We start from the raw sequence: 15063 nt of genomic DNA, 5'->3' as shown, positions 1-15063 counted from the left end.
TATTTTAGTTGATCTATATTGAATTTTTAAGACTCACGAATTTAATGAGTCAAATACCGTAAAACTTAAGTTTGAAAATATTAAACTTTCAAATTTAAACTCGAATTTGCTTTACTCAAATTTATTTTCGATTCATTTAAATTGAGTTTAAATTCAAATTCGATTTAAACCTAACTCTAATTACAATAGATATAATTGCATTTTAATATTAAGAGAAAAACTATAAGCTGAGAATAAAAAACAAAAAGGTTGGCCTGTTGATTTTAAGTTTCTGTGTACTTACAATTTTGGTTATTTATTTTTAAGGTAAATCTATTAAAAATACTAATATTTATGGTAATTATAATAATAGATATGCTCTCATGTTTTTTCTTAAGAAATTGTCAACTGAGATGGATACTTCGCTTGTTGATTTTAAGTTTCTGTGTACTTATATTTTTTGTTATTTATTTTTAAGCTAAATCCATTAAAAGTTAAAAAATTTATGGTAATTATAACAGATATGCTCCCATTTTTGTCTTAACTGAGAAGATTGAAAATAAACCAGTCAGTGGCAGACAAATAATCCAATCTTCACCGCAAATATACCTATAAAATATTGAGAACTTATACCAATTATCATTATCCCATTAACTATTATTCTTCTTTACAGTTTCTGGAATAAAAATCATCCTTTAAACATATAACATCCTCCATTATAAATCAAGCATCAGTCTTTGAAGAAGCAAAGCAAGTATGGGGAAAGGAGGAATGTCACATGGGGAAATGAAGGATGGAGAGGAAGTGAACATGGCTGCTTGGCTTGTGGGTGTCAATACCCTCAAGATTCAACCTTTCAACCTTCCTTCTCTGGGTATTCTTTCTTTTTCCCTGTTTGCTAGTTGTCTTCTCAAGTTTTGGATTTTTATATCTTATCAGTACTTTTTAGTTTATTTAGAGTGTTTTTGGTGAATATATTATCTTTAAAATTGATTTAATCTTTGTAAACTTCAGGACCATATGATGTTAGAGTTAGAATGAAAGCTGTTGGTATATGTGGAAGTGATGTTCACTATCTCAAGGTATATACTTATATTCCTCTTTATGTGTCTTCTTGAATCTGGGTAATGAAGGTTATGCCAATTGATTTTTATTTCCTATAAATTTTTTGTTAAATGGCTTAGAGTTTATCATGAGACAAAATCAGTGTATTGGCTTTATACATGAAGACCGGATTCAGTTTTAAGTTTTTGTTTTTATCCCTTTATTCAGATGAAACTGTATGCAAGGCTCAGAGCAGATTTTTTCCATTTTGAGATCCTTAATTGAGGACTTTTTGAATGTTGTGTATGTTTCAGACCATGAGATGTGCAGATTTTGTTGTTAAAGAGCCGATGGTGATTGGTCATGAGTGTGCTGGGATCATAGAGGAGGTGGGAAGTGAAGTAAAGACTTTAGTGCCTGGTGATCGTGTCGCCCTGGAACCAGGGATCAGCTGCTGGCGATGCAGTCAGTGCAAAGAAGGTCGATACAATCTATGCCCTGAAATGAAGTTCTTTGCAACTCCTCCAGTTCATGGTTCTCTTGCCAACCAGGTTAACAAAAATGTTACATTTCTAACTATAGAACTTGTAATGTCCGTGTAATTGTGTCGATATGCGTAGTCCTGTTCAAAATACACTGGTTAGTTCAATTGTGTTATTCTAATTTGACCTTTTAGCAAAGGCCGCATAGTCTTGGACAAACTTGGGACTGACCCTGTGGAGTTCTTATGCTTCTGGATATAGTTGTCTTAACAGTTGGGTGTAGTGTCACGGGCTAACTTCTTGAGCATCTCCCCTAATGAGTCCAAGGAAAGATGAAACTAGTGACTCATAACGTAGGCATATGCAAGGCTAATCTTTGAGAAGGTAGTATCGGGGATGTTGCCGCCCTAGTAGGTTAAAAAGTTTGCCCGTGACAATAGGCTCTAGGCAGTGTGCAATTTTAGGACATTCATGTTGGGCAAGGCTATCAGGAAAAAACAATAGCCTTTGCATTCTGCATATGGGTTCTTTGTGATATGACAATTCTGTTCATTTCTTGTATATTGTATGCTTAGCTCTGAATATTGACTTGAATTGTGTAAAATGCTTTCTCTTTTTGGGCTTCTTCTCATTCTTCTGTGGCAGCTATGGTAGAGATAGGAGGTATTTGGCTGTGGTGTGATCAATTTGTTTCTTTTGGACAACCTAAAGGCCAATTTTAAGATGCATTATTGTGCATAATAGGTGGTGCATCCTGCAGACTTATGTTTTAAACTGCCTGATAATGTGAGCTTAGAGGAAGGGGCTATGTGTGAGCCCTTAAGTGTTGGTGTCCACGCTTGCCGCCGTGCTAATATTGGTCCAGAGACAAATGTATTGATTATGGGAGCAGGGCCTATAGGGCTTGTCACAATGCTAGCAGCTCGAGCTTTTGGAGCTCCAAGAATTGTCATTGTGGATGTGGATGACTATCGTTTATCTGTCGCCAAGGGACTTGGCGCAGATGATATCGTCAAAGTTTCAACAAATTTGCAGGTATACAAGAACTCATATTGCTCGACTGGTGTTCCAATGAATAATTGCCATGTAACTACTTGGCTGTTTTGCAGGATGTTGCCGAAGAAGTAGCACAGATACATAAAGTTATGGGTGGGAGAGTGGATGTGAGCTTTGATTGTGCAGGCTTTAACAAAACTATGTCAACAGCTTTGGATACCACTCATGCAGGCGGCAAAGTGTGCCTTGTGGGGATGGGCCATAATGAGATGACTGTGCCCCTAACTCCAGCAGCTGCAAGGTACTTCATCCAATGTGTAAATTACATTTGACAGTATTTTTGATATTATATGAGGTTCTGCATCTGAAGGCAGTTGAATTTTTCATGAATCACAGGGAGGTTGATGTGATCGGGATCTTTCGATACAAGAACACATGGCCACTATGCCTGGAATTCATAAGAAGTGGTAAAATCAACGTTAAGCCACTGATAACTCATAGATTCGGATTCTCTCAGCAGGAGGTGGAAGAAGCATTTGAGACTAGTGCCCGTGGTGGCACTGCCATTAAGGTCATGTTTAATCTGTAAACCTGATATGCTTGCTTGAGAGGGTTGAGAAAAGTTCACTTGCTTCTATGTGAACGAGCCGAGTAAAATAAACTAGAATTACTAAATCGAGGTTGCCTTTGTTGCTTTCTGTGATATGATAAGCACTGGGATTGATCGCTATGTAGTTTCCTGTTTCCGTATGTTTGTATCTTTGTAAATAAAAACATAAATTATCCATATTTAATTTATGTTTTCGTTTAATTCACCTTTTAAATATATTATTTTAAAATTTTAAATTTAAAATATATTAAATATATACTTTATATAATTCTTATATTAAAAACATATTTTTTTCCTATTTTTCTTTTTTAATGAATTTTTTACATTTTTAATTAATTATTATAATCTCATAATTATATAAAATAAAAAATTTAATTTTTTATTATCTAAATCTTTAATCTCTTTCGGTAATTTGTTACGATGATTAAATCTTAATAATCTAATATTTAATTAGATATTTTATATTTGAATTATTAACAAAAAAAAAAAAAAACTAGAAAAAAAGTTAAAATTATATTTAGTATTCTCATCTTTTAAAAAATGTATTATTAATAATGTACCATATTAAATTCATATATACATATTTTATATTTTTTTCGTATTTAAATTTTACGATACTTCTTTTATAAATATATTTTTTACTATTTACCATAATTTATCCATGTAATTCTTGTACTATTTTTTTCTGTTTCTGTATTTATTAATTAGGGTTTATATTACACTTATTAAATATTATTTTATTTTTAATTTAAAATCACTCAAATACATAATACTATATCATCTAAATATTTAATTGATTACCCAAAATTGGATACTCATAATCTTATTGCTTTCTTAAACATAAATTGTTGCACACAGAAGATGAACACTGAGGAAACCTTGAGAAAATCCAAGGCACCTCAGCTCAAACTAATGGATACATGATGAAAGGCTGGAAATGTAGTCCGTACAAAGTTCTGTATTATGAGGTCCGTTGTTGCTGCTAAAAAACTACAAACTAGGATGGGTTAAATGGCATTCTCAACTTATAATTACTTCCGCAAACTTGCACATCAGAAGAAAATGCAAAAGATAGAATGGAAAGATATAAAATAATGAAGATAAAAATACAAGATCCAGAAAAAAAATGTCACAGGTCATCAAGACGTATCAGCCGATCCATTCCACCATTGCCACACTTTCACTTGCCCAGTTCCATCACCAGTAAAAAACAGACCACCAGGACCTAGTTGGATGGATCGAATATCCTGCTTGGCAAAGATTTTACCCCTTTCAGAGAACCTAGACCAGAATACAATAAAGACAGTTGTTAAGTTGAGAGGCAAATTTGCTGAGTCTACTGTTTAAGAGATGGAAAGGGAGGACTGGAATTCAGATTGAAGTAACAAAGAGCCAAATAGAATACTCACGATGGCAAATCATAGAGATGAACAGAGTTGTCATTGCAAGAGCAAAGCAAGACTGGCTTGCCTTCCGAATCAGGCATTCCGCACATAGTAAGCACTCCCTGCAGAAGGCACAATTCATAACATAATCAAAAACTAATAGAACATAAATATACCTGAATTTTCCCTGGAACAGTTTTTTAAAAGAGAAAAAGAGCAGAAATTAAGTAGTATCATCAAATGAACAGATATAAAGATATAAGTGCAAACCATTCATAGTTAAGTCACACATCAAGAAGGAAAAACAAATGGGGTGAAGGTGTTTTCTTTACAAACAAGTACCACCAGAGATGGAAATAGCATGCTTTGACATTATAACTGAGCTTAATTTTCCAAATGAAAATCTCACTCCTAGGCGCACCCAGGAGATATACAGTATGCAACACAAATAACTTCTTTTCGTCGGTGTCTTTTCATCATCCAGACCACATAAAAGAACAAAACAGGTTAGTAGATGGCACATCAAGGACTTCAACTACCAAAGTATCACAAGCTCAATGCACATCAACTCCTTGAAAATTATGAATTCATGAGCACCCGGCCAAAAGACCCATGTCTTGCTGCTTCCTTCTCACAATGGCATCAAACAACCCATAAAGATCAAACAGTTTTGCCTCTAAATGGGACTTCAAACACCTATCCAATGTTTCATATATATTTTTGAAAAGAACCATCCAAACAATTTCTCACTCTTCCCCATATATGAAATATTCTTCTTTTCAGAAAAATCAGAAAGGATATAATACATACATATTTCAAATCAGAGAAATCTCCTGATATAAAGATGCAGTGAGAAATCAATCCCAACCTTATATCATAATTGTTCCCCATTCAACTGAGCACCATTCAAACCTAGAATCTACCAAAACCACAGCATATCTGAGCTAAGGCCCAGAGACAAGTTATTTCACACATCCCCGACAATAAATGTCTCAACCTATTATGCCTAACAAGAGTTTTCAACATCTGAATCAATCCATGCTCAACTTGATAATGAACTCACTACAATTGTACAAACAAATGTATTATAAGAAAACTTAAAAAATGAAATCAATTGCAAAAATCAAATAAAATTCCAAAATCAGGTTATGTTGATTCTACAATTATTCAAGAAAATCTGGATTGCTGATTTATACCACCCTCATATCCACAGAATAAAGATGTAGATCACATTTGCAAAAAGTTGCAACCAATCTTGTAACATCAAGTTTCATGGGCATAGAAAAAGTGCAATAAAATCTTCTGATGCATCTTAAATAATCAATATTCCACCTCTGCTCTTTTATTATAGGCAGACTCCAATTAGCATAACTAAATCTTTAAGAAATTTCAAGAGAGTTAAATCAATAACATCAATATGACATCCATTGTCAAGGCTACACAGCTAAATTCACTGACAGTAACACGACCAAAAATTCACTTTAGTTTTGACTTTATTGAAATTAAAATGTGATAGCTGATATGCATAACACAGGAAAACCAGATCTGCAAAAGAACATACATGATCTTCAGTGTGTGTATACGTTACTTCCAAGTTTCCACTTTCTGTAGCAGCCCAAACCTAAACCAAAGAAATGAATTAAAATTGGTATAATCTATGATTCATGCCAAAAGGAAAAAGAACAAAATGAGTACTTTAATGGCACAAACCTTTATTGTTTTGTCCAATGAACATGATAAGAGAAACTGGTCCCAGCAAAGAAGGGACATCACAACTGAAGTATGCTCAGTTAAAGTTTGTATGCACTGCAAAGTTTCAAGGTCCCAGGCCTGAAGGAAAGCACAATATAACATTATAAACAAGAAAGGATGGATAGCATTGCAAAATCTACTATTATGGCGCTTTGGAGAATCACCAAACTTTATCCGCTAAAAAGAGTAGACAATTATATCAAAATTCACATAATGGTAAAAGCGACTTACTCTTATAGAATTGTCCATAGAACCAGAGTAAAGTTTATTAGCTCCAACCACTAAAGAAACAACTGCAAGATTGTGACTTTTAAGTGATGCTGCTGGTTCAAAGCCGTTGGTAGCAGCATTAAATTTCCATGCCAATATAGACCCATCCTGCACCAAGGGATGTTTATACAAAGACAATGAATATATGCTGATTTCCCAACACACACACACACACACACACACACACATAGACAAAGTGAGCATGTCAACTTATGCAAGGGCCTTTGTAGTGTACTACCTTTTATCTAAAGGGCACAGAAAATACTTGTATGACTGAAAAGGATTTTTAAGGATGTAAACAAGCATTCCATATATAAACCAAAAATACATTTCCGCTAGTGTGCATAAAATTTTACACAGCACATATTTAAAAACTCAGAACATTGAATATCACAATTTTCCTCCCTCAAACATACAGTGGATCATTCAGAGCATGTCTGCTCCACCTCACAAAACCCTAACAGAAGCCCAAAAACAGCTATTTGTCCAGGTGGAGTAAGTATAACAAGATTCAGAGAAAACAGAAACAAAAAAAAATCTACTTTTGCTATTTTAGTAAGAAATTATTACCTGTGTACCAGCTAAGAGCAAATCATTGCCCACGGCCAAAGCATAAACTTGTCCAACTGGTCCAGTAAGACTAAGGTCAGTATTTGTTTGGGTATTCCATGCCTGCAATGACATTACAAGTCCCATGAAGGAAGATATTCATTCACTAGCACTAACTTAAGTTTGCCTTGCAATATTTACGTAAGAAAAAAATTACCTTGACAACATTTGGTTGACCCACAAAAATCCATGGACCTTCATTAATCATACAACCAAGTTCACCACCAAGATTAACCACACCCATACACTACACAGAAAAGATCAGCATCAGTTCTCTTACCATCCAATATTTAAAAACTCAATGAATTATGAAATTCTTCTTTTTACACAGGAGTCAAAAACCAATCAATCAGAAGAAGAACGAACCTGGCCAGACGCACAATCCCAAACCCTCACAGTCTCATCTTGACTTCCTGAATAAAGCTTATCGGATCCCGATGGCAACGCAATTCCACTAACAACCTGTTCAATTAATTAACCCACCAATTCAAAAACCAACCAAGAAAAAAAAAGCTTTAATATAACAAAAGTATACCTACCTTCTGGTGGCCTTCAAGTTGCGTTAACAACCTAAAACCCTCACCCAAAAACCAGGAATGCAAAAATTTACACTTCTCCCCGTAACCGCACTTCCCTTCAACCCAATAAGTACACACTTTCTCCGTCTTCCTCACCGGCCGATTATTGTTCCCAACTCTACCCCAAGATGAATTCGCAAACCGCTTCACTGTGGCTCCGTTGGCCGGCCCCGTCTTCTGCGGCGGAAGCGGCAATTCTCTGTGCAAGAACGGGCAAGGAAATCGGTTACACTTTCCCGCTCGCCAGTGGTAGCAAACTTTCTGCTTTGTGTCGGTTGTTGAAGGCCCAACTCCCAACCGCTGAAACACACGCTTATTTCCTCCATTCGCGTCTAAATCCATAACCAAATTATTAAAAGAAAATACACAAATAGGTCCGTCCAATAACAAGATTGCTCGAATCTGATCCGTGGGCGATTGAAACCAATCTGATCATAACAAAAGTCAAAAACCCTAATGTTAGCTATAGAGAAAATCTTTCAATCGTAATATTGCAGCCCAGATTAAAATTTGTTAATGTAAGAAACCTAATTTATGTAAATGAGGGGATGTGTCTTTCTCTGAGGTTCATGTGGAAAGGGGAATTGAAGGAAAGGGGACGAGACGGTGCTGGGGTTTGGGAAAATCGCGTCAGCTTTACGAGGCAGATGAATATGGAGTTTACGATACTGCCACTGCAAAAGAAGATTGAACGCACGTGCTGTTAATGCAGCACGACTCTGCTGATTTTGATACCTTTCGGACATTTTCTTCTTTTTATAAAAATTATTTAATAAGTATTTTTTTGGCTGATTATATCTAATTTTAAATAGAAAAATTATTAAAAAAACCAAAATACCCCTCACTAAGCAAAAATACCCAAATTCACTATTTTTAAACAAAAATACCCAAATTAAGTATTCCTAAGCAAAAATACCCATAGCTTTTTCTAAAAGCCTACCCCTCCCCTCATCTCATTTATATAAATTTTCTCACTCTCACTTTCATTATATATATTTCTTATATTACTTAAATACTTATTTTCACTCTCATTTTTATTTAATATCAATTACTACGGGTTCATTCGAAAAGAAGAAATTCATATTTCTAAATTTGAATCGAAAAAATCAATTCGTGAAAACTATATTGAAAATAACATATTATGAATAAATAGATATATTGAATACCTTAAAATGTCAATAATAAAAAAATTACTCGAAAATCTAAAAAAAATTTGAATTTTGAAAACTACACGTTCAAATAGCTTATGAACGAGAAAACCGAAAAATCGATTAAAAATTTCATAATTACATCATAAAACGTGTCTAAAAAAGCACATCATAATTACAAATATCAAATTTGAAAATTACATATGAAAAAAGTCTAGCACGGCCACAAACAAACTCAAAATCATAAAAACTGAAAATCCTAAATTTGATAAAATAAAAAAACTGTATAATACATATTGAAACAGTTTTATTTTGACCTCCAAATTTGGTGCAACCAGCAAAGCTAATTGTTGTTATAGATCTCGAAACAAGCTTCGCATTGATATATTACAGGCCCCGTAACTCCTCTCGGATCAAAAGTTATGGTCGTTTAAAGTCTGTCTCATATAAACTCTATAGTTTTAAAAAAGTTAATTTCCCCCTAACCCATGATCAATCCCTCCTAACCGTGGGAGAAATCGTTCGACAGTGGGAAACACTGTTCCCACTATCGGACTGTTGATCGCTTCAGAAGGATTTTTTTGGTTAAAAATTTGTCATTTCGACCTCCGATTTTAACACAAATCAAATCTACATAGGTTATAACACAATCAAATCTACATAGGCTATAACATAAAACCCTTCAACCAATTCAACGAAAACAACCAAGAATCAAAACATTTCAAACATTGTTCAAAATCGAAACCCTAAAGTTTCAAATCGTAAAATTTCACTCAAATCTCAATAATATGGATAATAACTTGATTCAAACAAGATGACGGAAGATATGCTAACGTTTTTTGCCTTTTTCGGTTGCCGAAAAACACGAAAATCGCTGAAAATCTAGGCAACAGTGGGATGACTGTGGGACAGGGGAAAATTTCAAATTTTCCATTGTTTTTGAACAGTAAAATGCCCAAAGATTACCGTGGAAACTAGGGAAATTTGCTATGTTTAATATGGGCAATTTCGACATTTCACAAAAGTTGGACATTTTTGCTTTAATCTGAATTTTTTAGACAATTTCGCTTAAACCCCCTTAATTTTGCCTATTTATTATAATTTCCCTTTTAAATATTTAGATAATATAAAAAATTATATTATTTAATTTATTGAATTAAAAAAGTAAAATATTCAAAAAATTATCATATATCCCAAATTGACAAAATTTTATAATATATCTTTATATATCAAACTTTTCATCCGGCTCTCTTATTTCCTTTCACGTTCACCTGTATTTTTTTGCAATCAGTTTGAAAAGGTTTTGATTTGGGTTTAATAGGTCACAGTAATATTGGTTTTTGTTGGACAGTTGCTCGTTGAGGTGGCTAAGGTTATCAAATTTGAATTATATAGCCTAAGAATAGTGTTATATACATAAATAACATATATAATTAAGTAATTTTAAATTATAAATAAACTAATATTTAATCATATAATAAAATATTATTGTTTTTACACATAATTTTATTGATAGTATTAGAAGTATGTTTTTAAACTTATAAAAAGCTTAATCTGTCATTTTGGACAATTTTGACGGGTTTAGGTTTATAACGATTTTAGTAAATTTGAGATTAAGGTAGTAACAATTCTGTTAGATTTAGGTTTGAATAGGTGACGATTAAGATTTTCAAAATTGAATTTTCGAAATGAGATACAAAAGAGTTAAATTGTTATATTTATAAAGTTAAGTTTAAAACAATAAAAAAGTCATTTTTATTAATTCTTTTTAAAATGTTTATATAAAACTACTATATTAGCCTTAAAACATTAATTTTTCAAGGAGTTAGATTTTTGGTGATAAAATGTAATTAGAAATGGATTTGAAGATCAAGCCTTGGGTGGGAAAGTAAACCACACTTCTAAAATTTTTGTTTTGAAATACAGATAGTGCCTTCAGAATTTATCCAAATGATCTCTTTTATTCATTTATAATTCTATCAAATACCAAGCAAATTGTATTTGTGTCAATTGTAAGCATGCACCTACTTTTGGAATCATTGAATTTTTAGTAATATCAAATTTATTTTCTAAACAAGGAAAATAGTTAAAAAGCCAATGCCAACAATAATCCAACAAAAGAATTTGTAAATAAAAACAACAAGAGTGAAAAGATGCGAAAGCCAACTTTAGACTTGTCCTTGGGACGGGTCGGGTCGTGGCGATGACCTGGGAAAAGGCAAACACAACCCATAACCTTTTAGGCTGTGCTTCCGTGAACTTTTTAAATATTTTAATTTTGTAATATTTATTTTAAAATTTGTGTGAGCTGTATCAGGTCAGTTTGTGAACCTTACCCGCAAACCTCAACATAGCCCACTTTAAAAGCAAGTCATGGCACGACCCATAATTTTGTACGTGCCTCACAAACCGGGCCCAGGGCCACGCCTAGCCGACTGACAGTAAAATCACTTCGCAATAGAAACCCATATTTTTTGTTTCCTGTAAAGTCGGTAGGGTTGAACTATTTGCAGCTCCAACTGCTCTCGACATCCATTTTTACTCTTAAAAATTCAAATAACTCTTATTGAACTTGTTTCCCATTTTCTTGCATGCTTCCAGGTTTCCTTTTTACATTACCAGTATAGCAATTCATATAAAACCATACTCTCCAAAATATACCCTACTTTCACATGTAATTGGAGAATAAGAACATACCAAACAATTTACTACTTTTCCATAAAAGCTATATTCTCATAAAGTCTTCTTCTGTAAGCTTTACTCGAGCAAGTCACATTAAACTGAACCTAATCTTATCTATTATCAAAGAAGATGAACTTCTAAACATTCTAAAAGAGTTTGTGCAGAACAAGATGTAAGCTCAAGTAAACATTATTTTTTCTTATTATCAGTACCAAGATCACATACCTGAACATTGGATATGCAGATCCGCAGATTTAGGGTGCAAAGGCTAAACGACATAACAATTGAACTTAATGTTTACTATCAAAATTTGAGGTCAGTTTTCTAACAGCATGAGCATCTTGCAGAGCATGTAGTTCTTCCTCAATGGTATGCCAACACTTGAAAAACTAACAACATTGTTGTGACATATGTAATCCTTAATGTTTATGTTAATGTGGTGGATGCAAACCTTATGAACAATATGTGGGAAGACAATAGAAATAAATTCTTCAATATTCTTGTGTCTATCAGATACAACCACCAATTCTTCAACTTCGCCAATAACAAAGTATCCAGAAGAACCACTCTGAATTCACATTAGATTCCCAATCACCAACCCATTTACTTTCCTTTCATTGGGTTATTTTACCTCACTCAATTTTCTTTTAACAATCATAATAAAACTTAAGTTTGAACAAGTGATTGTGCAGTTTTTTGAATTTGTGTTATTTAAAATTAATTTTGCAAGAAATTTTATATATTTTGTATTTACTGATGGATTATAAGGATCATTTAAATATTGCTTGGGAAAAAAATTCATTTCTGTTCCAAGAGATACATTTTCTGTGACAATTTTATTGGTTTTTTAAAAATTAAATATTTTCTAACTGTGTGAAGCTTAATTTTTATTTTTAATATATTAAACGTTTTCTTTATAAAATCATACAGTTTTGGTTTCCTAATAATGAAATTAAATTGCTTGTTAATGATAAATTTATTAAGAATTTTTTTTGTGACCTAGTCCTAGTTTTATAGAAAAATCAGGGTTGGGTAGTTTCAGCTTACGACCCCACAATTCGGTCCACAAGCTTTATTTGCATGCATCAAAGAGGGAGAGAAAGTACTCACAAAAAGTTGATTTCAATGAACTTCCTCTAGTGCAGTTGACAGGCTTCTACTTTCTAATGTCTAAGACACTATGCTAAGTAATGGGACAACAAGATTGCAATGGCACAAGATTAATGGAGAGTCCAGACTAGAAAATACTAAGATTGCATTGGTACAACCTTGATCTTATAAAGGCAAATACACTTGTACTGGTACAATGCAAAAAGAAAAAAAAAACAATTTCCATAGGACTATTATTAAACCCATGGTATTGATTCTACCAAACAAAATAAAATAAATAGTGCAGGGTCATTTATTCCCAGAAAAAAACCAACACATTCCAAGCCATTGTAAGGAATATTATGCTCCAAGGAATTTGTATATAAATTAAAAAAATAGTATTTAATGAAGTCCCATTCCCTCCATTAAGTGGGCAGAGGATGAGAAGCAAGGCAGTGAATGAATGCAGTATAAAGCACGAATTCTATAATAAACTAAAGCAACCCTTTAAGGGAAGTCGAACAAAGATAAAGCCTGTCAGCAAGCATATTGGGAGAATAAATTATTTACATCAACAAGTTTTCTGTCAATATTACAACAGCAGCATACACAGATAATGAATTCAATCACCAGATTTTTGCTCCCACAATGCCACCTTCAAGAGAAAATTTCTGAATACAGCTATGACAACTCTTACAATAATAACAGCTATGTAACAGACAAGTAAACCAAAGATAAAGAAAAAGAGCAAGGAGTAGAAAAAGGGAACAATTGGCTGTAATAAATTGCAAAATGGCTTTTTAAGGCATGATTAACTTGCAAGCTTAAACGCATCAATGAAGAGACCATATGTGAAACCCATCTTAAAGTTGTTGAGAAGAGCAAGGGGAAAAGTTACCTTTGGCCGGCTGTAATAAAACCTTGTAATGTATTCTGTCAAGAGAACACACAACACTGCAGCGATCACATCATTGACTCCTAAAGCTCCAAATGACAGAGAGATTGTCTGCGCTACATAAAAGCCACCCAACAAGGAGATTCCTCCAAAAAGAGCCCTCCTAGAAGGACTCCTAAAGTAATTCCTCGAGAGCTCTGGCACAGCTCTTATAATGTCAACCAGTCGCCGTGGCCCTCCATTCTCTTGCACAGCACGGATGCTGAGAAATCCAGTGGAAGATCGTGAAACCAAACCGAATTTTCTATGAGAAACTCTGGTTATAGGTACCCACCCAAATTTAAGTAGGCTTGTGGTGGAGATCAAACTCATGGAAAGTGCCATTCAAAATTTTCTCATCAAAATTTCCAATCAAATCAACTGTCCTGGACAAATAAAACCAAACAAAAACTCCCTCTTAGCTTTGGATTAGATTGAAACTATTGACATTGCCTAGATCCACACATAGGAGGTCCTTTAAAGTAGCGAGGTATTATCTGCTTTGGCCTTCATAGGCCTTAAAACACATCTTGCAAGGCAGACTGAGACAATGGGTTTCTATTAACCCAAGATCCTCGACTCCTATTTGATATGAAATTTTTTACTTCAACAAAAACTTTTTTTTTTAAAAAAAAAAAGCCCAACAAAACAAAAACAAGAAGGAAATATAGTGACAAATAAAATGCATCAGTTAGCTGCATAAGTGATATAGAAACTGCTATCTTGAATATTTCTGATATTACAAATTCTGTAAGATGAAATATAATCCAAATTAATGACCCGTTTTATGTTAATTTTTCCTCGTTACCTGAAAAAATTTTCGAAACAATATCTAGAGAAACACAATCAATGCAACGAGTAAATGCTTCAGGTCATTAACAACCAATCAACAATGCAATTCTTGAAAATTAAAGAAAAACCCATCAACTGAATGCTCTAAACCATTCAACCATTAGAGAGATTCAAGCAACCAACTACACACAAATTTTCTTCAAATTTGAGATAATAAATACTTACAAATGACAAAAGAAACGAAGTGCAAGAACGTTACCTACGACGAGAAACCCATCCATTCTTCTATTACTGATATGGGGTACCTCTGGCGAGCGCGCAGAGGGATGCAGGGCATATGAATTGTGGACCGAATCGGGTCGGCGCAAAATTTTGTGTGACCTCAAATATTAGTCTTATCCTGGAAACGGTGCGTTTTGGCAATGCAAGGGCATGGTGAACTCACTGAGGTATGAATCCCATTTTATACTGTAAAATATAAATAAGAGTATTATGTGCATAATGATATATTAATATGCAATTTAATAATTAAAAATAAATTTATATCTAATTATATATTATTTATACACATAATTTTATCAAAATATAAATAAGTTAATAACACTCGAAAAGAAACAAAAGGCAACAAGTCATTTGCATAGACCATAAACCAGTCAAAAGCCTTATTCCCACCTAGGTTTAGTTCATTAACAAAGTTTCATCGCTACCTTTAA

The 15063-nt window shown here is 33.5% G+C and overlaps 3 protein-coding genes across 5 annotated transcripts; 1 reads left to right on the top strand and 2 right to left on the bottom strand.

Annotated features, from left to right (window-relative positions):
- Positions 1-616: 616 nt before the first annotated feature.
- On the top strand, positions 617-3312 carry LOC123226085 (sorbitol dehydrogenase). The gene is made up of 6 exons (XM_044650563.1): positions 617-853; positions 994-1061; positions 1338-1574; positions 2250-2540; positions 2615-2802; positions 2898-3312. Exons 1-6 carry the CDS (start codon positions 736-738, stop codon positions 3088-3090), a joined length of 1095 nt encoding a protein of 364 aa, XP_044506498.1. The 5' UTR covers positions 617-735; the 3' UTR covers positions 3091-3312.
- Positions 3313-3897: 585 nt separating this feature from the next.
- On the bottom strand, positions 3898-8393 carry LOC123226125 (zinc finger CCCH domain-containing protein 48-like). Its single transcript, XM_044650611.1, has 9 exons — positions 7667-8393; positions 7494-7589; positions 7285-7374; positions 7089-7190; positions 6480-6626; positions 6207-6326; positions 6058-6117; positions 4521-4618; positions 3898-4392 (listed from the first exon to the last, which is right to left on the bottom strand). The coding sequence occupies exons 1-9, from the start codon at positions 8045-8047 to the stop codon at positions 4251-4253; spliced, it is 1236 nt and encodes a 411-aa protein (XP_044506546.1). The 5' UTR covers positions 8048-8393; the 3' UTR covers positions 3898-4250.
- Positions 8394-13173: 4780 nt separating this feature from the next.
- Positions 13174-14761, bottom strand: LOC123225066 (ycf20-like protein). Of its 3 annotated transcripts, none has more exons than XM_044648911.1 (2): positions 14610-14761; positions 13174-13944 (listed from the first exon to the last, which is right to left on the bottom strand). In XM_044648911.1, exon 2 carries the CDS (start codon positions 13901-13903, stop codon positions 13436-13438), a length of 468 nt encoding a protein of 155 aa, XP_044504846.1. In that variant the 5' UTR covers positions 13904-13944; positions 14610-14761; the 3' UTR covers positions 13174-13435. The 3 variants fall into 3 exon arrangements, with proteins under 3 accessions (XP_044504846.1, XP_044504848.1, XP_044504847.1); XM_044648913.1 differs by having other exon boundaries at positions 13174-13939; positions 14610-14753; XM_044648912.1 differs by having other exon boundaries at positions 14576-14720.
- Positions 14762-15063: the final 302 nt, after the last annotated feature.

This window comes from Mangifera indica, chromosome 9 (genome assembly GCF_011075055.1).
Source record: "Mangifera indica cultivar Alphonso chromosome 9, CATAS_Mindica_2.1, whole genome shotgun sequence".
Classification (NCBI taxonomy): domain Eukaryota; kingdom Viridiplantae; phylum Streptophyta; class Magnoliopsida; order Sapindales; family Anacardiaceae; genus Mangifera; species Mangifera indica.
Note: the sequence above shows the minus strand (reverse complement) of the source record. Positions and strands in the feature narration are given on the sequence as shown.

What these genes read in the sequence shown, in the direction of transcription:
- LOC123226085 (XM_044650563.1), top strand. Translation starts at nt 736, where the DNA reads ATGGGGAAAGGAGGAATGTCACATGGGGAAATGAAGGATGGAGAGGAA. An exon ending in GTGATGTTCACTATCTCAAG is followed by an intron (nt 1,062 to 1,337) that starts GTATATACTTAT and finishes TGTATGTTTCAG; the next exon opens with ACCATGAGATGTGCAGATTT. An exon ending in ATGGTTCTCTTGCCAACCAG is followed by an intron (nt 1,575 to 2,249) that starts GTTAACAAAAAT and finishes TGTGCATAATAG; the next exon opens with GTGGTGCATCCTGCAGACTT.
- LOC123226125 (XM_044650611.1), bottom strand. Translation starts at nt 8,047, where the DNA reads ATGGATTTAGACGCGAATGGAGGAAATAAGCGTGTGTTTCAGCGGTTG. An exon ending in CATTGGACAAAACAATAAAG is followed by an intron (nt 6,118 to 6,206) that starts GTTTGTGCCATT and finishes TCTTTGGTTTAG; the next exon opens with GTTTGGGCTGCTACAGAAAG. An exon ending in CATCTCTATGATTTGCCATC is followed by an intron (nt 4,393 to 4,520) that starts GTGAGTATTCTA and finishes ATTCTGGTCTAG; the next exon opens with GTTCTCTGAAAGGGGTAAAA.
- LOC123225066 (XM_044648911.1), bottom strand. Translation starts at nt 13,903, where the DNA reads ATGGCACTTTCCATGAGTTTGATCTCCACCACAAGCCTACTTAAATTT.